Source organism: Microchirus variegatus (genome assembly GCF_963457635.1).
Source record: "Microchirus variegatus genome assembly, chromosome: 22".
Lineage (NCBI taxonomy): Eukaryota > Metazoa > Chordata > Actinopteri > Pleuronectiformes > Soleidae > Microchirus > Microchirus variegatus.
In genome coordinates, this window is record NC_139823.1 from 2,433,775 (window position 1) to 2,458,040 (window position 24,266).

Sequence of the window (24,266 nt, forward strand, 5' to 3'; positions counted from 1 at the left end):
CTCTAAGAGTTGATACTGGTGTTAAAAACCACACATTTGAGTTTATTTGTCTTTTTTTGTTCCATTGGGTCTTTTTAATTTCAACACTGTTGTGTGTAAGTTTTAACCTTTGTCAAATGAGTTCACACAGTGTTGATTAAGTTTATCAGCTCCACGCGGTTCTCTATAAGTATTTCTTAGTGCCGCAGTAGATCTTGCGGTAACATTCCCGTGCTGCACACAGGAAGTGACTGCTTCTATGTTAAGACAGATGGAGGCAACAGCAACACTGTGTGAGTAAAGTGAGACGCAAAGGTTGGAGTATGACCGAAAACTCAAAGAGGTGACAGGATAAATGCTTACTGTCTCCACCTGCCCCTGCACTGCTGCTCAGTCAGATCTGATAACACTTCCTGAAAGAGCCACGCAGCTTTAAGCTGCATTCAACTAATTGTTTTAGTTTTATGGCAAAATAAACCTCCTGTATGCTACATTAGCAAAAGATGGTGATATGGTTCTTATATGGAACACTAGACTTTAATTAACCAGGTGGCCTTAAAACATAATCCCAAATGAATTATAATGTTGCTGTTTATGTGTATAAATAAACGTTTCCAAGCACATTTCATCATGTCACTTCAAAGGCTTGGTATGAATTGTAATCATCATGTGTAATTATCCTCAACTCACTCTTCCCTTCCAAAGGTCATCGCTAGCCAGTGTTGAGAGAGGGGGGTGGGGGGGCAGAATATATTTTAGGTCCTGTAAAGGCTCCACAAAGGCTGTTGTGAGCCACTGTAGAAGCACGGCAGATTCAGGAGAAGAGAGAGGGACCTGCTCCCAATTATTCTTAGTTTTAGGGGATTATGCACAAACATAAACACAATTTTATGAATGTTACATTCCACTTCTGCCTCACTCCTACACACTGGATGTTTTTTTCCTCTGCTGCTTTAAAGTGGCCACTTCACTTAAAGCTCACATAGAGTGGTCCTGTTGCACATATATGTTAGTTATGGAGTGGTCTATAACTAACATATATGTTATATATGTTAGTTATAGACCACTAACTACTTACATACATTAACTTGTTTTTATGGACAAAAACCTCCTAGTTTCTGTAAACGATCTGATAGAAATCTGTCTGACGCTGTGCTGAACCGCAATATTTGCCATAAATCTCACCCCCAGAAGACAGACTGTGTTGATTGGCCAGCCAGCGTAGAGCCTTCCCAACTGTCTTGTGATTGGCCAATACCCGGAAGTGACATATTCAGCACACTCACTCTCAGAAGCACAGCTCCCCCCTCTGGAACGGTGGATGCACTGCTACTCCCTTTTACGACTTTGACCCGGAGTCAGACCCAGAGTCAGAAGACACTGTCGCTCGTGAAACACCTCCACAACGGATGTTATTTTTCTTCTGCGGTTCAATGTACGCAACCAGATGTGCCCGGACTAGTGCCCGGAGCAGGACGATCTGCTGTTCCGGAGAACCGGTGTTTACGTAACCGGACCGGGTTTTTTCAGAGATCTCTCTGAGCCCAAGATTACAATAAAACACAGCGTTCTCAGCAGTGGCTGAACTGTTTGTTTAGAACCTTCAGGGTTTCTTAAACAAGGTAATGACGCAGATACACACCAAAAACAGTGTAATTGGAACTTCCGGTCTAGGTCCGCTTTAATAGAGGTGGAAGATGCTACTGATTCCAGAGCAGCATGAACTTGTGAATCATCCTTTCATTCAACCCACTTTGCTTTATATACACTCGTCTGTGGGACACATCAGTAAGGCTTGCATGAAAACACCATGGCAGGAGTCTGGCTGCTCACTGTTGTGATTTACAGTGTAGAGGAATCTCATCCATATATTACCCATGTGACAAGGGCAGGACCCCCAACATGCTATAAAAGAAGGATGGGATTGCAGAACACATGATGCACCTGATGGATGGCACCAAGTCACCCTTGCAAGGTGTTTGCTGTATTGTCCAGCTGGTAGACTCTGGTTTTACCTGTGCCCCTCCACACGTTTATCCTCCATTGGAATAATCCTTTACTTTCTTTCTCTCCTCAGGGATGTGGGACATCGTGTGGAAAATGTGACTGCAGTGGTGTGAAAGGAGCAAAGGTGAGGATTCTTCTCATGATTTAATTTCACTATAAGTCACATTCTGATTTCCTTTCTATTGGACACTTAGGTCAGTTGGTTGATGAGATGCTTTAAGGCCAAACAACCGTTACAAAGCTTGCTATGTTGTATATTAGGGTCAGTTCTAGCGATGAGATCTGGGTGGAAAAATAGTGAATGAGCCTCAGTCACAGAGCAAAGACCAGCACAGGAACAGAGATCAGTGTGAATTAGAGCATGTCCAGACACACAGCTGGCCTGAAAGCTTTATTCCCATCAGATGAACAAGTGGTGGAGACGCAAGCCATGATCTGGCCATGAGCCCCTGAGCTGTCGGCACTCTTCCACAAAGAGTTAGTACTGGGCATAAATACTTTTCCTGTGACCAAAATCTTTTCTCTAAGGACAGTGTACATCATGGTTGCCGTATGAATGCCAAAAGAAATGTACAAATAATATAAATGTATTAAATCATCGTCAGCTAAAGCCACAAAACACATGAAATGTTTCCAACTAAAATTTAATTTGTTTGTAGCCACAACCATATAAAGCTTATTTCGTTGTGTCAAGACCTGCATTGTTGTCGAGTTAATTTTAAATGAATTCCACATACATTGGGTTACAGTCAAAAGCAGTTAAAAACAGGGTCACCAAATCTACAATGGAGCATAGTCACACATGAATACTATGCTTTCTTCTGTATAAACTACAGTGTCCGTTTGATGGAGAAGCATAATGTGCATTGTAAAAAATAATAAATTCCATATATGTGTGACCTTGGGTTGGATTTGTACGATGTAGTATTAGGGCCACATTGAGAAAAAAAATACAAATAATTTAATAAAAATTAATTCGACAATAAAGTCTTAATTTACGAGATTAAAGTCGTAAATTTACAAGAATAAATTCGTATATTTATGACTTTAATCTCGTATTTACTGTACTGTACTGCAGACGTGTGCGAATTGTTGTTATTGTTCATGTTGTGCACGGACGTCTTAGAGTGACGGACCGGAAGTGAAAGTCGACTTTATTCTCGTAAATGTATAACTTTAATCTCGTAAAATGTACGACTTTATTCTCGAAGTCTGTGGAAAAACGTTTCTCTCAATGTGGCCCTAATAGTCCGAGTGTCACATTCAGGTATTACTTTCGGAGCCACTTTTTTTGAAGCGTTTGCAGTGAAGTGATTTATTTCACGCTGTTACACCTGATGTTTTTGTATCATCTGCGTCGACGTACAACAGCAGCAGATGTACTGACAGCCCAGCCAATCCACTGTGTGTTTTCTAAACTGCTACAACAACTTTCATATTAATCTTTGAGGAGTTTCACAACAACTGTTACCAAGGTAAATCCCGCTGAGAGTAGTCAGGGAATTGGGAGATGGTCCCAATAATTACAGGTTCAATCACTGGAATCATCACAAGAGAGTGAGGGCATGGCTCTTCTACATGAAGCAATGCTTCCATCTAGTGGCAGATAGTGGAACTGCACCTGAATGTTTGTGGGTCAACATGAGGTCACTGAAGGACAGAATTAAGGATGTGACATTAAATTGTACAATTAGGATATATGTGTACAAATATTACTTTAAGGTTTACTTTTCATAAACCTTTCCACAAAAGGAAAACAATTCACCCCAACCGGTTGTCATTAACTTTTTTTTTTTTTTTGCATTATTCAAATAAAGACCTCAAATATCGCGAGTAATTTTTTCTTTCTTTTTATTAATCATCATGTTAATTTGTTTGTCTACATGTGGTTGACTTTGAATTTTTATTATTTTTGTTTTGTCTGGTAGGTGTATGTTGTATTTTGGATTTTAGTTAGAATTGTGGGTCATTGTTTTGTTATAGTGTGATGTGTATATGGGATAGTAAAATCTTGTATAACAAGTATTCAAGGAAATAAGTACATATTTGGTTCAATAATCTGTCAATCTGTGTATCTCAGGGTGAGCGGGGACTTCCTGGTCTTCAAGGTAACATGGGATTCCCAGGGATGCAGGGACCTGAGGGGCCTCCAGGGGCAATGGGCACCAATGTAAGTACCCACACACACACGCACACACACGTGTGTGTAGAATTGTATATAGTATAGGAAATGTTTTCCTCTATCATGATGGTTGTGATGAATGTGTCTCTTCTCAGGGAGATAGGGGTGATTTTGGTTCTCCTGGACTGAAAGGAGTTAGGGTAAGTATGTAGCCACCTTGATATGATATGATATGACTTGACCTCCATTTCTATTACTTTTAGATGATCTTGTTTGTAGACAGATATGCTGATATGGTTGTGTTGTTACAGGGTCCTCCTGGTCTGCCAGGTTTCCCAGGAAACGCAGGACTACCAGTAAGCCCCTTACATCTGCCTTCATGTCTCACATCCTTATCCTATAACTGCAAAAGTGTGCTCCATTATAGAACACACCTGCACACTATTTTGTTGGTTATACTGTGTTTTCCAATTTTTATTCTCAATTGCTAGTAAGCCAGTGTCAAAAGTCTTCACAAAGTCATCAAAACAGACATCTACAATATACAATATACAATATACAAACTATAAAAACACTTTTTGTTGCTTTCGCACAATGTTTACCTGACCAACAAACCACTATACCTTTGCAGCACATTTTTAAATGCTAACATTCTTTGTTCAAAACAGTTAAAAACACAATTACATCAATCAAAATCAAACTTTAATAATAGAATTTCTTTGTAATGCTCTCTGTTGTTAGTATTTGAGTATTTGAGTTGTTAATATTGAGAGTGTTTGCATCCATGTTGTGGATGATTAGCTTATTTTGAGACGTGTATGATGCATTATGTTCGTTTTTTGGGGTGAGTTTGAACTGTTGATATGCATGTTGGTAATGCAGATTGTGTGAAAAGTTTTGGGAAATTACTTTGATAAATGATTGTTAGCAACTGAATGAAACCCTGTAATGGTGAAGTTTTGCTGCAGAATCAGATATCAGAAAGCTGCTGAGAGTTGTTCAACAATGGTCTCTGTATACACTCCCACTCTTAGGGCATCAATGGAAATGATGGTCCAGCTGGTCTACCGGGTATCCCAGGATGCAATGGGACTAAAGTAAGCCACTTGTTTGGTTTTTTGTTGTTGTTTTTTTTTAACATTCCTGCTATTTTCTTACCTGAAGATTGTTGTCTCTCCACTGACTGTGCTGTGATGTGTGTTTGTGTTTCAGGGAGACAGAGGGAGGGATGGCACTGCTGGTTTTCCTGGTCTTCAGGGGCCTCCAGTAAGCAAGCATGACAAGTTATTGTGATAGGATTGTATTTTATATTTTCCCCAGTAACTTAACAAAAACAAATGTATACTAAACAACGTTATGATATGTTTGACCTAGATCTCTTTCCATTGTCCTCTCTTTTCAGGGCACTCCAGGGATTCCTGGAATGAAGGTTAGTTGAAAACCTAATTACTCCATCCTCAAAATAAATGAGAGTCAAAACATTCCAGACAATTTATTTTGTTTTTTTCTGTTACAGGGTGATCCTGGTGGTGTGTTAGGCATCGTGCCCCTGAAAGGAGACAGAGGATTCCCTGGAACACCTGGATTACCTGTACGTTGTGTGTCAATGTAAACTAACGGACATGATTGTATTTTAGATTGGGCAACACATATTCTCCATTAACTTGGTGCTTCCTAACATGCATATAAGTAGCATACTAGCCCGTAAATATTAAGCACATATTAACACCTCATGTAGGAAAAATCTTAATTCTTGTCATAATAGCGGTAGAATAAGGTTATGTAGAATAAGGTGTTAATACATGCTTAATGATTGCTAATAAAGGGCTAGTATGCTACTTATATATGTTGGTAAGCACTTAGTTAATGTCAATGGTGAATATGAATGAATCATGAATATGTGTTCCCTAATCTAACATCTTACCCAAACGTGAATTCTAAGATCTTGCCCCACACGACTTTCTTTTGCAGGGATCAATTGGACCTGTTGGACCTCTTGGTCCTCCTGGACCTCGTGGCTATCAAGGACTCAAAGTGAGTTTCTTTGTGGTCAGGGATGGGCTGTTTATCATTCGACATAGTCTGTATTTACTTACTTGTGAGCCCAAAGATGGAACATCACACAAATATGAAAAAGTGATCAACATGTTTGACTAATTAGATCACTGTGTTTGACAGGGTGATCCTGGTCCCCCTGGCATTCCTGGAGAGAAGGTATAACTCATCATTCATACAGTAAATGTCACTATTATAATGATTACTTGATTAATTGAGACGTTGTCACAAACTTTTTCACTTCCCTGCAGGGTGATAAACTAGCTTTTGTGAGTGAGAAAGGAGACAAGGTAAGAATTGTATTCAAATGTTTTCACTGTAATATGCTGTTTGTGTATGTACTATTTTTCTCTATTATGACAAAAGAAAATCAAGTAAGCTTTATGATGAAAAGATGGAAATGAGGAGTTTTCTTTTTGTGAAGGTATTTTATTAATGTTAGATGGAACATAGTGTAAATTTTAATCAGAGAACTGTAACTCTGATATTGATAGGGATGGACCAATATTATATTATGCAGTAAAAAGTGAAAATATTGGCGTCAAAATTTTGAATAATGCAAACACCAACACTTAACTTTGTTTAAATGCCTCTAAGCATGTGTTTATTAAACAGCTTTTCAGATTTGCAACATGATCTCTTATTTTCTTAAAAAAAAGGGCAGATGATGATTTGTGTTAATTTGTGTAATATTGCATTATTAATATCTTAATGCTGTAAAGTGAAAATGTCTGTTACATGAGCAGGGTAATTGATTTAATAATGTTCCTGGTTTGTTTTGTCAATGCCTGAAAAAAATGTGTATCTCCACTATGTCAGGCTTCAGTGAACCAAGAAAAAAATGTCCTATTAATGGATTTGCGGATTACCTAATAGGTTTAAAAAATATATTTTATTTAGTATCATTGATGGAAGAACCAACTAAACTGCCACTTAGAATCATACTTTGTGTTCATTTCCTGTTTTATTCAAAATGAAGACAAAAAATTGTTCATGCATTGGAAAATGTATTGAGCTGTGGCTGTTTGTTGATCGTTGTCTTCTCTCTGCAGGGTGACCAAGGATTTCGTGGACCGCCCGGTCCACCCGGACCTCCACAGGGGGTGGAAGGAAGTACCACAGTGCATTTACCTGGACAAAAGGTATTCCCTGAGTTTTATGAAAATTTAACAGAAACTGTGACAGTTTTATATCAGTTTACAATGACGTTTATAAAGGTTCACCCAGAATGTGCTATTTTCTGAAAGTGTTTCTCATTTTTGTAGGGAGAGAGTGGATCTGTAGGACAGAAAGGAGAGAAGGTTAGTATCATGCATTATGCAAGTGTTGAGATGTATATCTGTCATTACACTGCTGTTGTTATTTTAACTTTTCCTTTTGATTTCTTTTCCAGGGCATTTGCACTGCTCCTCACAGTGGTATCAAAGGTGAACCTGGCCCACCTGGACCAAGGGTAAGGGGGAATATACTGTCTGTGTTTATAAATACACACATACATACAGTACATAAATACAACATTTATAATATATAGAATATTGTTGTTCTACTCATAACAAACTATTACTTTAAAGTAGTTAATCCAATGTAGTTACTGTGTCTTTAGGGTAAAGCTGGCAAGGATGGAGACTTTGGACCAAAGGTAACCTGAACTTGTCATATTATCACTTTTGTGTTCTATGATAACTTACTTCATCTGCATCTAAAGTACTATCCACATTTGCACAGGGAGATAAAGGTTATGCAGGGGTTCCTGGATACACTGGCCCTCAGGTAACTAATGTGTCTTTTTAAATTTGACCTTATTCAAAAGTTAAATTTGAAACACTATTTCATTATGTTGGAGATGTGATGATCTAACAGACTTTATTTTTCTTGCTCAGGGTGAAAAAGGAGAAAAAGGACCACCGGGTTTTGTAAGTGACCTCACTCCTCCCTCTTTTAATTTGTAAATCTCTTCTTATTTTCCTCTCCCCCTCCCCATTTCTCCCCCATCAGTCTTAAAAATACATTTTGAAATGTTACCAGCAGGTGTCGCCACATAGTCACTCATTTTTGCTACACGTACACACATACTCAAGTGGATGTTTCTTTTGTTGAAAAATTCTCTATTTTCACTTATATCATTTGGACTCCTGACCTCACTGTTTCACTCTTTCTACTCCTCCACATACATCCTCAGAGTATATTCATTTAGATTTGAATTCTAGCATCAAAAACACATTTTTAAATATGTGGAATACCGGGAAGGGAGGCAAATGTCAAAAATCTATCTATAAATCAAGTTGTGTCTGTGACGGGCATATCTCACTCACCGTTAGTCAGATCGACCTAAGATTTTGGATATGGGTTGAGCATGGCCCGATGGTCTGCATCCTTGATTTTCAATTTGAATTTTCGCTGACTTATCACACCACACCAGGCAGGGGCGCTGTCAGGATTAGTAAGCTCAGTCCCCCCTAGGCTACTTTTAAAACAATGCATCTGCATCTGTCTTGTACAGACATCGTGTATAAGCTCATAACTTTAAGGACTTTAAGGATGAGTGTTCTTACCCAATACACACGTTGTATATTAACACTACACAAGAGTACATCTCTTTGTACATCCAACCTTCACACACAGCCAACCTTTCAGTTACAGCCACACGCCGTAACTGAAAAATCTTCTTCAGCTCCCACTATAGGAATACATACTTCCTAGTGCAAATAAAATAAGTGACATTGTGTGATATACGGGATCCAGAATAAAAAAAAGAAAGATTTGATCTGACCAAGGCAAATCTATTTGATTTGATCTATATTTAGTTCAAATAATTTGCACTAGTACTTGGTGGGAATAAAAAAGGGTGCTTAAAATCTTTGTATCTTTTTTTGATTTCAGGGCTCTGGTGGTCCTCCTGGTCCTGCTGGTGTTCCAGGGTTACAAGGAGAAAGGGGTAAAATGAGGCCATAGTATGACACCATATACTATGTACTGAATACGCATTCACACTCATGTATGCATTTACCTGCTTGTCACTTCTTCTTGATCGGTAGGTTTTCCTGGCCCTCAGGGAGAAGCAGGTCCACCAGGTAAATAGAATAAAACATCTACGCAATGCAATTCATGTAACTACAGTGCTTTAAGGATCCATATACCAGTCAGACTCGCTTATCTCAATTACCAATAAACCTTTTTCTTGTACTTCAGGACGACACCTCGAAGGGCCTCGAGGAGAGAAGGGTGAGAACGGCGATGTAGGCGAGAAAGGAGAAATGGGTGTAGAAGGAGAATCTCTGGCTGGACCTCCAGGACAACCAGGAGCTACTGGACCCCCTGGACCACCAGGACTCCCAGGTATGTCCCATTGTAACTGAAATAATCAAATACCTTCATAAAATGTGCTATCTTTAAGTAAACTAATGTGTTTGCATGTGTGTTGGGTTTGTGCTATGACAGTTGACCCTAATCAGTGTGACGTCGAGAAAGGTGCTCCTGGCCCACCTGGACCTCTAGGTTTACAAGGGGAAGTGGGACAGAAAGGTGACAACAATATATTACTGCTGATTAACAGTATACATATACGATAAATTGATTGGCAAATCAATCCAATTACATTTCACATGTAGAACCGCTGGATCACATAACCCATACATTTCATTTTCTTAAATTGGTGTTTCCATATCTCTTACTAGGTGACCAAGGAGATACCTGTGTTCAGTGTGAATCATTTGGCCCAGCTGGATTACCTGGTCCTATTGGGCCTAAAGGAGAGCGTGGTAAGTTAAATCTGGTCCATACACATTGTACACCCCATTTGCTTCAGTGTTGTGTCATGTGCTTGATATGTCTGATATGGTCTTCTGCAAACCAAACAAGTGCTTGTTTGTTTGATTTGTTTTTGCTTGTCTATCATCTCCAACGAATTTGGTCATTCTCTGACTTCCCTCTTCAACAAGGCATATTATGTTTTTTGCGCGTGGAATTGCTATGCTTAGTTTCAACAACTTCAGCAGGTCATCTTGACCATGTCCACATGCCTTAATGAACTGAGTTACTGTTAAATGTCCATCTTCATCTCCATCTTCTGGCAGGACCTCCTGGGCTAGTAGGAGGCAAAGGAGAAAAGGGTCAGTCTGGATTTCCTGGACAACCTGGAAGACCTGTGAGTAGAACTCCATCTGAGATTCAAGATCCAAGTTGAATGTCCTGACGGCTTCACTGAGGGACATGGAGAAATTTAAATATTATTTTTGACCTCTGCAGGGTACTCAAGGTAGTCACGGGCTTATTGGAGCTCCTGGTGCTGTTGGGGAACCAGGGGACATATTCATAGCCCCTGGCCTGAAGGGAGACAAAGGTCTTCCTGGTGTTAATGGTTCACCAGGGCTGCCAGGGTCAAATGGACTGCCAGGAATAGATGGTCACCCAGGTGTACCTGGCATCAAAGGAGAACCTGTAAGTTTTTTTTGGCCACATTGAGATATCAATTTGCCCATTGTCAGTCTTTTAGTTGTAGCTTTGCAAAAAAACAAACAATATCAAATATTTAATTGCTCTATCAAATTTTGCTTTTAGGCCAAGGAGGGCATTAAGGGTGAACGTGGACCTTATGGCAACCCTGGTTTTAGTGGACCCTCAGGAGAGAGGGGTCCCCCTGGTCTTCCAGGTGTTGGCCAACCAGGAGAGCCTGGAGAGAAAGGCGGCTCAGGGAGACCAGGAACTGCTGGAGCTCCCGGAGTTCCAGGTAGGAATAAGATCTTCACAGATACTAGTACTGGGTGGTATGAGCAAACATTTACAACAGTGTTTTTCTAAATGTCACTGCTTTCATAGTATATACCATTTTTTTTATGCATGAGCATGAGTGAGTATTACTACCGTTACTTCTTCAGCTAAAAGCCTGAAGCATGTGTGGTACAGCATTGAAAAGGGTCCCCCATTGAACAGTGTTTTGCTGCTCCACGTTCTGTTTTTCATATACCAATCTTGCGGTACACCAATTGTTTTTATCATATATCTATCTATATGTATATATATATACGTATATATATATTTATAAAGAAATAGCGTTTTCGGTATGAACCGGTATACTGCCTAGCACTAACAGAAACACAAACTCATGGTAAACTGCATCTCACCAAACACTGGTCTTTGACACACATTATAATATCTTAATGGATAAATCATACTTTCCACCCACCAGGTACTAAGGGTGAGCCAGGTGTGGGCGTGAAATTTCCTGGACCTCAGGGAGTACCAGGACCACGGGGAGAAACCGGGAGATCTGGACTTCCAGGTGAGCAACACCATGGTGACTGATCTTCAGTAGTTAGCTGTAGGCAACTGGATGAGTTGCATGAGATAAGTTTAATTTATCTCAAATCTCATCCAAGAGGCTTTCTCTGTTTGTGAATGAAGCAACTCCAAGTCCAAGTTTGCACACTTGCACTTGCCAATATGACCAACAGAGGCCGCCAGAGGCTTGATGTGTGAATAGGGTGAAGTCTGCCATCTCTGATTATCTTGTTGGGTCTTATGTTTGCTTACCTTTTGTGTGTTATGGTTATGGTGACCGTGCACAGGGAGTGGCTGAGTCTTGATAGGAGAGCTGTATTGAGGTCACTGATCACATATGGGTGACGGGAGACCAGAGCCTTGGTGTCGGTCACGGTGTGTTTTCCACTTTTCCACAACAGTTGAGTGGCTAACAGCTGGCTGCATTTGATGGGCAAGATTTTGTCAGCCATAGACAACGTTATGTTTTTAGTGGTTAAACTAGTCACGTTATAGAAATGTTGGCTGAAGGCGTTCCTCGGGGAGAGAAATAGATTGTGCATGTAATAAAAAAAAAAGATATATAAAAAAAACTTAGCTAAGCCACTTGGAACGGTTTATATTTTCGAATAGATACTTTATATTTTATGTGTTATATTTATATATTTATCCCAAAAGTTTCTGTACTGTTAAATGTAGCGTATTACTACACACCTCTGCTCGTGATGCAGGTATTTGTAAACAGAGGTAAAAAACATGCAATCTCCCCGTCTCCGTGTTTCTGGTGTACACTTCAGACGCCGGGTTTCAGCTAACAGTTGTTTTAGCTGTTACCTGAGAGGCCAACTAATACTTTTACTTGGTTACCATGCCGATGTATCCAAATTGGATAATACTAATATTATACTTTAAGTTAGAGGTGATGTATTTAATTTCCAATTTATTATTGTTTTAGTTTAATACTGTTATATATTGTATTTTTTTATTTCAAATATTATTATTGAACATATCTTAATTTGAACATTGCTGTTTTATATTATGTTTTGTCTATTTTGTTCCATTTGTGTTGCTGTGAATATTTCAAAAATAAATCCAGAGTGGCTAAAATCAGGACTGATAAGTCACTAAACGTAGATCACATCAAATTGTTGGCAGTTAGCCCTGTTTTTATGCAGCATATTGTTGGATGCAGGGGACCGAGGCTTGTCAGGAGATTCTGGATTGCCAGGTTTCCCCGGACAAAAGGGTGAACCAGGACAGCATGGGATTGGGTTTCCAGGGAAACCCGGTCCAAAAGGTATGCTATACTCCATGTTGTTCCAATTACTTCCTGCATACTTTTACCACTTACATTTGCTTATAGAAAATGTAAATAGACTGTAAATAATACAAGTGCATGGGCAGAATATGGATGTCAGAGGAATTATTGTTCCCATGTTTTTAGGAATTAGTGGAATTCCAGGAGCTCCAGGATTACCAGGAGATGCAGGAAGACCAGGGAATGATGGCTTGACAGGACAACCTGGTACATCTGGACAAAAAGTGTGTATTTGTGGGCATTTATATGCACTAATTCTGCTTTCAGACAATGTGTAAATTACTTAAGGGACGGGAATCATCAGTCTTTGTAACTACACTTTACAGGGTGAACCAGGACGGGGTCTCCCAGGTCCAAAAGGTTTGCAGGGCATCCCAGGTATTTCTGGATTCCAGGGAGAGAAGGGTGCCATTGGACATCCTGGAATTCCTGGAAATGAAGGGCAAACAGGACCACCAGGACCTCAGGGGATTAAAGGTACTGTCGGCAAATGGAAAAACAAGGATTGATTCCAGGTACAGTTAACTGGCTACTCTTAAATACCAAACTAAATATTGTATTTCTGTGGTCTTCCAAATCAGGTGACTTTGGACCTCCAGGTGCTCCTGGACTGGTTGGTTTACCAGGTGCACCAGGAAAAGGATCACCTGGAATTCCAGGACCACAGGGACCTCCTGGAGAGCCTGGACCAGCTGGTGAGTTGAAACATTTGGAGGTGTGTTTGTGATCACTGAGTCCTATTTAGTTGCTTCACTTTTAACTAATTGTGCATGCATGGATACGCTATATCAAGAAATCCATTGTAATGTTTTTTTATGAAAACCCCAGAACCCCAAAGTATATGTGTATGTGTGCATGCTGAACAGGTAGAGAGGGTGTAAAGGGAGACAAGGGTTTCCCTGGTCCTTCTGGTCTGGACATGCCAGGGCCTCAGGGAGAGAAAGGACTTCCAGGATTCCCAGGATCTCCCGGCTCTAAAGGCCTGGGAGGGCCTCCAGGATTACCAGGCAGGGATGGTCTGATTGGAAACCAAGGTGAGAGAGACGAACAGCAACCACACTTGTATTTAGAGATGTGAAGGAGCTACTAACAAACTGCTGACTCACATGCACTGTGTGTGGTGGAAGCATCATCTGAAACGCTTCTCGTTGCCTTTGAATGGAGTTGCACCAAGCATTGCCGAAGTGCATTGTGGGTCTGTTGCTTTACTTTGCTTGTTAGACAAAAAGTAAAGACCAATAGTTGCTAGCCAATCAAATCATATTTGTGCATTTAGCTCAACCACTACAAGGCTCAACCAGACAAGGTTTTTCACCCTGTTGCTGATGTTTTTGTTGGATAAAGTGCACCCATCAATGGCAGACATTGTGGATATCATTTCACCATCACCTAAGAAATATTACTAAGTTGTAAGGTAGTCGGCCATGACAGACACTGCTCTGCTAATGTCTTCTAGCTGCCCCCAAATACGGTGAACTGCTGTGTTCTCACATGGAATCTGGAAGGGGAATCTAGTGGGGAACAAAATATGGACAACCTCTGAAACATGTTGGTGGTTCCGAGCATGTCTGAAAGCAGCTTTTTGGTTGTCAGCCATTTTATTGTATTGTAAATAAAATGTATTTTTGGTTTTATTATGGAATGACATTAAATGTGCATGTCATTCCATAATAGAATGACAAAGTAAAACAAATTGAATGTAATGTGGGTGACGGTAGCTGTGATAGAGCGATGATGTGGTTGTGCCCAGTTGCCCTGTTCATCAAGCCAGAGGCTGGATTTTAATTTGACAAAAGGCTGTCAGGTTAACTCTGTATGTATCGTTTGTAAGGGACTTGTGTTTTGACCACTGTGTACATTTTTTTTCACAGAATGTGTGAATAATTAATTATACTGTAATTGACATTAATTAGTGACAGTAAAATAAATATTTTTCATCTCCTTTAATCTCGCTGTGTGATTTTGTTTGCTAGGACCTAAAGGTGAAATGGGAGTCATGGGAACACCAGGTATATCAGGATTTCCTGGTCCATCTGGTACATCTGGATCTCCAGGTCTGAGAGGTAAGGAAGAGAAAATGACAAAATGTATTCAAGGTTTCATATATGTTTATATATATTTATATATATATATATATATATATATATATATATATATATATACATATATATATGTATAGATCAGCATTTCACATATATCAGTACAAGATATAGAGTTGTTACACAGCTGGTTTTTTTTTTGTTAAATGGTACTTTTAGAACAAAGAACCAGGGGAAAAAGGGGAAATAATGTAAAGGGAGGCAAAAGAGAAATAAATAATACTAGTAATAACAATAGATACATGAATACATGATGTACAGTAAGTTCATCAAGAATCAGATTTCAGAGTTGGAAAAAATAAAAATAATAATAAATAAAAATTGGATGCATCAAATGGTTTAGGTTTCAGTTGGGGTCCAGAGAGGTGACATTACATTAAGTAATGAGAGTTTGCCATCTTTTGGCTGCTGAGCCTCTTATGGAATATTTAACTTTTCCCAATGACAGAAAAGACATAAAAGGTACTCAAGGTTTTACGGGTTTGTTGTTTTACTTACATCCGCAGCAATATTCATTTTTATTTCCAACCTGCCCACTCAGGTGATCCTGGTGTTACTGGACCAAGAGGTGGTATTGGAGATCCTGGATCAAAGGGAGAAAGGGGAGAACCAGGTATTCGGGGACCTCCAGGGAACATGACCAAAGTCCAGATGGAGCACATGAGGGGGCAGAAGGGAGACATTGGAGACAAAGGTATAAAACAACACACTGCTCTGTAAAATGGCAATACAACAAATTTGTTGATGATTCTGTGTATTCAGTTCATTTGAGAAAATATCTCAGTGCTTTCATTTTAAACTAAATTTTTCTATCAGGTGATAATGGTTATGCTGGAGAGAAGGGCCACCGTGGAGTTCCTGGAAACCCTGGAATGCCAGGCAAAGATGGAGATCCTGGATTACGTGGGCAGCCAGGTGACCTACTTTAACCCATAAGCACTGGTTTAAAATGTGTAAACAAAGTTTAAAAGCTATTGTTACCTTCACATGAAAAATTATATATTCGATTTTACTCATTATATACACTTTCTTCGTTATCCAAAGAAAATTAAAGGGAATGAAATATTAATTTTTGGATCCCGCTCATATGCCTTAGGTGAGAAAGGAGAGTCTGGTTTTCCTGGAGAGTCTGGCAGTATTGGACTGCCTGGACAGAAGGGCAGTGGAGGAGAAATGGGAATACCAGGTAAAGAAATAACAAAATAACTATTTTGTTTCTTTTTAGACAGTGAAATATTATAAAAACGCTTATAATATATATTAAAAGCACTTTCAACCTACATGTGTGAACGAACATGTGTGAAAGCGTTCCATTTAATCCATGCAAGGAAAGAAACGGCAAAGTGTGATATTTTATTTGTATTGAACATTGTTTTTAAATCAAAATTGTGTTTGTGCAGGTGAGGTTGGTCCACAGGGTACAAAAGGAGATACTGGCACACCGGGACATCCAGGATTCAGCGGCACAGATGGACAGAAAGGAGACAGGGGTACACCTGGTGAGCCAGGTATTGGTATGCCAGGATATCCAGGAGAGAAGGTAAACCCCCTGGTTTTATACTTTATGTACTTTACTTTATGTGTGCTTGATGCTCACGTACTATGTATTGGCAGTAAACTATGTGTGCATTGGCATGAACTCTTCAGATCAAAAAATGTAAAATGTATACACAATTCTTAAAGTTTATGTCAAACATTAAGAATACATTTAAACTGAGGCGAGAGAGGATATAATATAATAGTATAATATACATCTAGACTGGTATTTGGTCAATGTCCATAAGTCTCAAGTTAAGTTAGTTTGTTGCTTGTTTGTTTGTTTGTGACATACTGATTATTATTGTGTCTCTTAAGAAGAGAGAATGCTTGTCTTGACTGAGCGTTCCTCTCTATTTTTCTACCCTCACAGGGTCTGACAGGCCAACCAGGATTTCCGGGAATACCAGGAGAGAAGGGACAGAAGGGTGGTGAAGGTATGCCTGGAAAACCAGGACTACAGGGATCCAGAGGAGAAAAAGGAACCCTTGGTTATCCAGGTCAGATGTCACTGGACTTTCACATTCATCCTGTATGTCTATATTGATGTAGTAATCATATGAGTTCTCATTGTGTGTTAATGTTGTACAGGTCAGTCAGGTAGACCAGGTGAGAAGGGGACTCCTGGGTTTCCTGGCTCTGCAGGAGACCCTGGTCGTGATGGCCGCCCCGGTAAGTAACAGATAATAGTTGTTTTATTTTGATAAGATCGAAAAAAGAGGCCACACGGTTGGTGTAATGGTTAGCACTCTTGCCTTTGAAGCAAAGACCTAGGGCCTTTCTACATGGAGTTTGCATTATTTGCGTGTGTTCGTGGGTTCTCCCACAGTCCAAAAACATGCACTATGGGGATTAGTTAAAATTGAACACTCTAAATTGACCGTAGGTGTGAGAGTGGATGGTTGCTTGACTCTATATGTGGCCCTGTGATGGACTGGTGGTAGAAGATGGATCATCAAAACTAGTCTGATGTCTCTGGACACAAACCCAAACCTGTTCCATGCACTGACACAGACTGACTTCCATCTAATTCCACATATCATTTATATCACAGGAGTTCATTTCTATGGATACATTTGAAGACATTTCAAGATCATCTGCCATGTTTTTCAGGAATCAGATACACCTGTAATAAGCAGCTGCTGAAAATACTGCATGTGTGCATCTAGCGGCCTATAACACACTAACAAATTGTGTGTGAATGACGTGTCTCTTCCAGGTGAAGGTGGCTTGCAGGGAACGCCGGGCCCCCCCGGAGAGAAGGGAGAGCCTGGGTTGGACGGCATTCCTGGATCCTCTGGAGATAGAGGAGATGCAGGTTAGTGTAAGACGATGTGGCAGGAGATTAAACTGCTGGAATTTGCGTGTAAATAAGCTGTTCTTCACATTTCATTGTGTTTTTGATCAAACGTGTTTTGACATTTGGCATCATCTGCTGTTATGACACTGTTAAAACAGTGACAACAGCCAACAAACTCTTAGCAGTACCATTACCCAGCATGAAGGGCTGAGAGGCATCATCTCTCCTTCTCATTTAAAATGATCCCATCCTATAGACTACAGAATATGTATTTATTTACCTAAACAGATCCCAAATGTATTTTATTCAAGCTCTTTAGTTTTTGATCTCATACAGGGGCGCCTGTTGTTATTATTATGATTATTATTAGTAATATTATAACCTTTATTTAACCAGGAAAGCCTCATTGAGATTAAAAATCTCCGACAGGTAGCAGTACATTTAACATGGATACAGACAAAATAACAAAATGCAGTAGAAATGCAAGATATCAAAATATGCAAAAAACGATATAAAATATGAATCTAAAAGAATAATAAAAGCTACAGCATTCAGTGATCAAACAGGATGAATCAGTCGAAACATCATACAGCTAGATCTCTGTTACTCCACGTTAATCTGTAGACCCATCGCTGAAAATATAAACATTAAATAAACTAAATGTCTTTTTTTTCTCTCTCTCTCTCTCAAGGTTTACCTGGCCGAGGTTTCACTGGGCCACCTGGATCTCTTGGTAGCAAAGGTGAGAGGTCTTCTATTACTGGTTCATATTACTCGTCTATTGTTGGAGCTAAACAGAGTTTCATTTTGTGATATTTTTTATTTCCATTTCCAGGTGACAAAGGTATCCCTGGCTTCCCTGGCACTTCAGGTCAACCAGGTGTCCCTGGTATCAAAGGTGACAAGGGACTTCCAGGCCCACTGGGAGCACAGGGTGAGACAGGAGAGATCGGACACCCAGGTATCTCTCTAGAGGGTCCCAAAGGAGACAGGGGAGTGACAGGACAACCCGGAGAAGCAGGTAATATATGATCAATTTATTGCCGCTGTCACAAGTGCATTAATAAAAAAAAAAAAACTGCATACATTGTATTTCATTTTTAAAGGTGTTTGTTTTGTGTCTGTATGGAACAGGAGTCACAGGATCACCAGGACCTGGTGGTGTGCCAGGCCGATACGGAGAAAAGGGCGGTAAAGGAGATCAGGGTCTGCCTGGTTTCCAGGGAGAGACGGGACAGAAGGGTGACCCTGGGTCTCATGGATTTCCTGTATGTCTCAAGGCTCCATCAGTGTAACATTACTCTAAATGCATCAAGTGAGATTTGCTTTAATGCAGCACATATTGACTTTATGTTGCTTTGCATGTGTGTGTGTGTGTGTGTGTGTGTTTTCTAGGGACAAGATGGTCTCCCAGGTGTTGATGGACAGAAGGGAGAAAATGGTTTACAGGGTGTTCCTGGTTTTCCAGGTATGTATACTGTATATCTGTATGTGTGTGTGTGTGTGTGTGTGTGTGTGTGTGAATACATTAATGCGCAGTTGTGCAAAGACATATATGTCTATGTTTTTTATCCAGATTGACAGTTGACAGATAAAACTCTTTTAAATACCATCTCTAGGTGTAAAGGGGAGTGGCGGAGATTTTGGTTTCAAAGGAGAGGTTGGAGACAGAGGATTCCCAGGAGAAAAGGGTAATTCATTGAATTTCATTATTGTAATTGTATTGTATTGTATTTTCTGACTTTTTTTTGTTTTTGTTAAAAACCACTCCATACACCAAGATTTTCATCTTTTCAGTTGTGATGGCTTGTCATATTTAATGTCGGTGACTTTGAGAACAAGTTCATCTTCTGGAGGTAAATTCATTTTGTAGATAACAGAATGGTTAATGTTGTATATTTCAGGTCATGAAGGCCCTCCTGGTCCTCCTGGGCCTCACACCACCATAAAAGGTGACATTGGGTTCCCAGGAAATCAAGGTCTTCCGGGACCACAGGGTCCATCTGGGTTTCCTGGACACAAAGGACAGCAAGGTTACATTTTGATTATATATATATTATAATCCACTCAGATCCAGCTTTTTTTCCCCTCTTGCATACCTGCTTTGATTGCTTTGATTGCTTCATCTTTTTTGTTATTTGGTATTATATATATTATATATATTTAACAGGTGTGACAGGTATTATGGGGCCAAAAGGTGAAGATGGCCTCCCTGGATATCATGGCCAGCCTGGAGCCAAAGGAGAGCTCGGTCTAACAGGACCACAAGGTGAAACCTTCATGAGGGTGATGATGCAGGTGATTTCTGTTGTTCAAATTTGAATCATACACTAATTACTCAATAACTTCAGGACCCAGAGGATTACCCGGCCCCCCAGGACCTGACGGTGTTCCAGGTCATTTGGGTCCACCCGGCCCCTCCTCTATGGACCATGGGTTCCTGGTAACACGTCACAGCCAAAATGTGGAGGTGCCATTTTGTCCTGAGGGAACCTCACTCATATATGATGGCTACTCTTTGCTCTACGTACAAGGCAATGAACGAGCTCATGGACAGGACTTAGGTGAGAAACATACACTACCATTCAAAAGTTTGGAGTCACCTATACCAATGTTTTGTGTTTTCCAAGAGTTGCAAAATGACTAGAAAATATAGTCAAGACATTGACAAGATAAGAAATAATTATTTTTAGTCAAAAAAAACTTTTGCTTTCGTCAAAGAACCAGCAAACATAATTGTGCTAACATCATTGCACAAGGGTTTTCAAGGGTTTTCTAATCATCCAATAGCCTTCTAACGCGATTAGCAAACACAATGTACCATTAGAACACTGGAGAGATGGTTACTGGAAATAGGCCTCTATACACCTATGCACATATCCGATTAAGAACCAGAATTTTGCAGCTGGAATAGTCATTTACCACATTACCAATGTATAGAGTGTATTTCTGATTATTTGTATGAATGTTATAGTCATTGAAAAATAAGGACATTTCTAAGTGACCCCAAACTTTTGAACAGTAGCGTAAAAGCAAATGAAAAGCAAACAAACAACAGAAAAAACAGAAGAAAGTAATGCGATGAAATGAAATGAACATCTGTTTTACGATGCCACATTATAATGTTATAGGTACGGCAGGCAGCTGTTTAAGAAAGTTCAGCCCCATGCCCTTCCTCTTCTGTAACATCAACAACGTGTGCAACTTTGCCTCTCGTAATGACTACTCCTATTGGCTGACCTCCCCTGAGCCCATGCCCATGACAATGGCACCTATCACTGGTGAAAGCATCAAACCCTTCATCAGCAGGTATGTTGACAATTCTGCCCCCCACTGCTCTGTATTGGATGTGAATGCCAAATTCATGTACTGTAACTGTGTGTGTGTGTGTGTGTACAGGTGTTCTGTGTGTGAAGCTCCAGCTATGGTGGTAGCAGTGCACAGTCAGTCCATCATGATTCCTGCGTGCCCTCGTGGCTGGTCCTCCCTTTGGATAGGTTACTCTTTTGTAATGGTAAGACAAACGCGATCTCAGTGGATGTTAACTGTCTGTACCACACAAGCTCATTCTGTGCTATAACCCAGATTATTTTTTGATTCAAACACTCCCATTTTGATCGAAAAACTAAATCATATCGTGTATGTTCTTGTGTAGCACACCAGCTCTGGTGCTGAGGGTTCAGGTCAGGCTCTGGCCTCTCCTGGTTCCTGTCTGGAAGAGTTCCGCAGTGCTCCATTCATCGAGTGTCACGGCCGTGGAACCTGCAACTACTACGCCAACTCCTACAGCTTCTGGCTTGCCACCATCGAAGACAATGAGATGTTTACGTAAGACGCTCACACTCACATCATTAATTCCAGTTGTTTGTGAGAGATTGCATACATTTAAATTATGTCGCTGGTTTCAAAGGCTTTATATACGTTGTATACAGTATGTCAACAATACATTTGCTTGAGCGATACACTTTATACAGATGTTGAAATTTAGTGGGCAACACATTACATTACAGTAGAGTAACTGCCTGTTGAGTAATATTTTGTAATGGTGAAGTAATATTTTGTAATGGTGAAGAAATATTTTGTAATGGGGAAGAAATATTTTGTAATGGTGAAACAATATTTTGTAATGCCAACTTATTTCAGTAGTAATCACAGAGTAATAACTTGGTAATAACAATGGAAAAAGTGTAAAAGGGGCATAAGGAGGCTGAATTTGAATGGGGTAATTATTAGTTTTCATTCACAATCAATTTCATATAAAGATATTCCACTGATAGTAACCCTTAGTAAGTCTTATTACCAAGCTATTACATGAATATTACTTTTTTAATTAATTAATTATTAATATGGCATTATTGTAATATTACCTCCTCATTGTTGTTATTATCAAGAAATAACCTCACTATTACAAAAATATGACCATACAATTACCTTGTTGTTACTGTAATATAAAGTATTACTATATTATATATTATATTACTATTATAATATATGTATGTATGATCATGGCAAAACAGGATGGACCATTGATGTCACTCTTCTTTTTCCACAGGAAACCTGTCCCAACAACTCTAAAGGCAGGCAGTCTCAGAACACACATAAGCCGCTGTCAGGTGTGCATGAAGCGGACATAAAGCCCAACACCGGATTCCTCTCTCCTAATGTGCAAGCAATACCGTGTGCAATGACGACCTCAACTTGGCCTTAACTCCTGTTTCGAAAGGATGGTGCTATTTCCCTGCATGTGTGAGAGGAGAGGGGCAGAGTCGTGGTTTTGCAAAACATCCAGAGATCGAACTTTACAAGCCCACTACACAGAGACCAAGCGGCCTTTTGCTCTATGCAGAAACACTTCACTAACATGATCACAACACGTCTCTAAGGAATGGCACCCATTTTACCACTGCACTGAGTCCATGCCCACTAAACTGGTAAATGAGTGATCATCTTCAAAGGATTGATTGTGTAAGAAGTCAGGTGCTATTGAATCTTACTTATCTGCCTTATGCTATTTTTGTTCTTTTTTTCCCCTTTCTACAAATGCTACAACATCCAAATATATAGCTGCATTAATATTATAGACTTTCACATCTTATCACTTGTTACTAATGTAAAAGTCGGGACTTACCACTGGTTAAAGAAGCTTGTCACAATATGTTGCCACCACAGATATATAACAATCACTCTGTTGTAAATATAATGCATTCCTGTCTAACATAGTTCAACATACTCTCCTCAGGTTATTATTGAATTTCTTTGTGTGCGTTTTAGCTTCATTTCTATTTATAAAATGTATGAGAATATGTTGGACTTAGATTTCACTGATCCAAAACCGGTGCGCTTTAACATCTGACGACAACCAACGCCTTATTAACATGCATCAAAGCACTGACAGCACTGGCAGGTGTGTGTATGTGTATGTATATATATACATATATATACATACATATATAAATATATATGTGTGTGTACAGTATGGATGGGTGTGTAAGCATTTGGGCTGCTTGGAATTGGTGTATGTGTGTTGTGATGTTTGTGTTTAGAGTATATTGTTGCACAACCCCGTTGTTGGTATAATTCATAACCAGTGCACAAAAAGGAATAGACAAAAAAAAAGAAAATATCTTTATTGTCAAAACATTTACTCCTCTCACATCAAGTGAACCAAATCTATTGATTGATTTAATCCGCACATGCACATGTATATATGTACTTACACATAACATGTACTTGCTATTCTGCTCATGTACTTGACTGTTCCCATGTGTGAATTACTTTTGCTCTCCCCATTGACTTTATGCAAAAGCAAGATTTTTCCATTCAGAGTAAAGGGTTATCATGTCATGGCTGCACATTCAAGTTAAGCTCATAAAGATGAGGAGGGTTGTATTTATAAGTGTCTCTGCAGGTTTGGATGTTTCAAATGGTCTTAACATAGGTTTGTATTTTGTATACAGTATTTTGAGGTAACTTCAGTCTTGTGTCAATACAAGAAAGGCCTCCTGAACGGATTAGTTTCTATGTCCCTTTCACAATAACTAAAACATGTGAGGTTTTTGATAAACATATAGCAGTTATTATACAGTGACCATAACCTGTTTATACTTGTCGTGCTTGGTCGTAATAAAATGCTCCATGAAGTAAAGACAGCATTAGCATATTTTGCCATCATAAGACAAATTTGATTTGTTTCTTTTTTAATGCTTAATCGCTCAACAATCGGAAGTAAGAATGCATCACTGACATTTTATATTTTCCAGATCTCATACTGTGTAATTACTGCAATAAAGTTGATTTGTAGAATAATCTTTTTTTCTTTTTTTTCAAAATCATTTGTTTTGGATGCAATACTTTCAAATGGACACAAGGAGGCAGCATCACACAATTTGTAAAGGTGATCATGGTTCATTTTATCACAGCTTTCCATCTGGCTGATTCACAAGTCCACAGTGTTTATAGTTTCATTGGCTATTATTCCATGGTAACATAGCGAGAGCTGACCTTAAATCTATCTTCCAACCCGAGCCTCTGCACCAACACTCCCACGGTGCATTGCAGCCACTACCTCAGCACTTCTACTGGGACTGTGGCCAA

The 24,266-nt window shown here is 39.5% G+C and overlaps 1 protein-coding gene across 1 annotated transcript in view; it reads left to right on the forward strand.

Annotated features, from left to right (window-relative positions):
• The window catches only part of col4a1 (collagen, type IV, alpha 1), a 41,033-nt gene extending 17,061 nt beyond the window's left edge, over nt 1-23,972 (forward strand). The window contains exons 2-52 of the mRNA XM_083908567.1: nt 2,057-2,110; nt 4,067-4,156; nt 4,264-4,308; nt 4,420-4,464; nt 5,143-5,205; nt 5,321-5,374; nt 5,511-5,537; nt 5,625-5,699; nt 6,080-6,142; nt 6,287-6,322; nt 6,415-6,453; nt 7,216-7,305; nt 7,429-7,464; nt 7,557-7,616; nt 7,767-7,802; nt 7,889-7,933; nt 8,044-8,076; nt 9,044-9,098; nt 9,199-9,234; nt 9,353-9,499; nt 9,602-9,685; nt 9,838-9,921; nt 10,237-10,307; nt 10,409-10,600; nt 10,721-10,889; nt 11,349-11,441; nt 12,612-12,716; nt 12,864-12,961; nt 13,064-13,214; nt 13,319-13,432; nt 13,604-13,771; nt 14,711-14,800; nt 15,378-15,530; nt 15,653-15,751; nt 15,933-16,022; nt 16,237-16,376; nt 16,746-16,872; nt 16,964-17,044; nt 17,592-17,690; nt 18,364-18,414; nt 18,508-18,693; nt 18,807-18,940; nt 19,068-19,140; nt 19,292-19,363; nt 19,577-19,705; nt 19,843-19,941; nt 20,024-20,236; nt 20,804-20,981; nt 21,072-21,186; nt 21,328-21,500; nt 22,225-23,972. Of these exons, the coding sequence (XP_083764693.1) occupies nt 2,057-2,110; nt 4,067-4,156; nt 4,264-4,308; nt 4,420-4,464; nt 5,143-5,205; nt 5,321-5,374; nt 5,511-5,537; nt 5,625-5,699; nt 6,080-6,142; nt 6,287-6,322; nt 6,415-6,453; nt 7,216-7,305; nt 7,429-7,464; nt 7,557-7,616; nt 7,767-7,802; nt 7,889-7,933; nt 8,044-8,076; nt 9,044-9,098; nt 9,199-9,234; nt 9,353-9,499; nt 9,602-9,685; nt 9,838-9,921; nt 10,237-10,307; nt 10,409-10,600; nt 10,721-10,889; nt 11,349-11,441; nt 12,612-12,716; nt 12,864-12,961; nt 13,064-13,214; nt 13,319-13,432; nt 13,604-13,771; nt 14,711-14,800; nt 15,378-15,530; nt 15,653-15,751; nt 15,933-16,022; nt 16,237-16,376; nt 16,746-16,872; nt 16,964-17,044; nt 17,592-17,690; nt 18,364-18,414; nt 18,508-18,693; nt 18,807-18,940; nt 19,068-19,140; nt 19,292-19,363; nt 19,577-19,705; nt 19,843-19,941; nt 20,024-20,236; nt 20,804-20,981; nt 21,072-21,186; nt 21,328-21,500; nt 22,225-22,306 (4,842 nt within the window). The 3' untranslated portion in view covers nt 22,307-23,972. The remainder of the gene's footprint in view (nt 1-2,056; nt 2,111-4,066; nt 4,157-4,263; nt 4,309-4,419; nt 4,465-5,142; nt 5,206-5,320; nt 5,375-5,510; nt 5,538-5,624; nt 5,700-6,079; nt 6,143-6,286; nt 6,323-6,414; nt 6,454-7,215; nt 7,306-7,428; nt 7,465-7,556; nt 7,617-7,766; nt 7,803-7,888; nt 7,934-8,043; nt 8,077-9,043; nt 9,099-9,198; nt 9,235-9,352; nt 9,500-9,601; nt 9,686-9,837; nt 9,922-10,236; nt 10,308-10,408; nt 10,601-10,720; nt 10,890-11,348; nt 11,442-12,611; nt 12,717-12,863; nt 12,962-13,063; nt 13,215-13,318; nt 13,433-13,603; nt 13,772-14,710; nt 14,801-15,377; nt 15,531-15,652; nt 15,752-15,932; nt 16,023-16,236; nt 16,377-16,745; nt 16,873-16,963; nt 17,045-17,591; nt 17,691-18,363; nt 18,415-18,507; nt 18,694-18,806; nt 18,941-19,067; nt 19,141-19,291; nt 19,364-19,576; nt 19,706-19,842; nt 19,942-20,023; nt 20,237-20,803; nt 20,982-21,071; nt 21,187-21,327; nt 21,501-22,224) is intronic.
• The last annotated feature ends 294 nt before the right edge of the window (nt 23,973-24,266 follow it).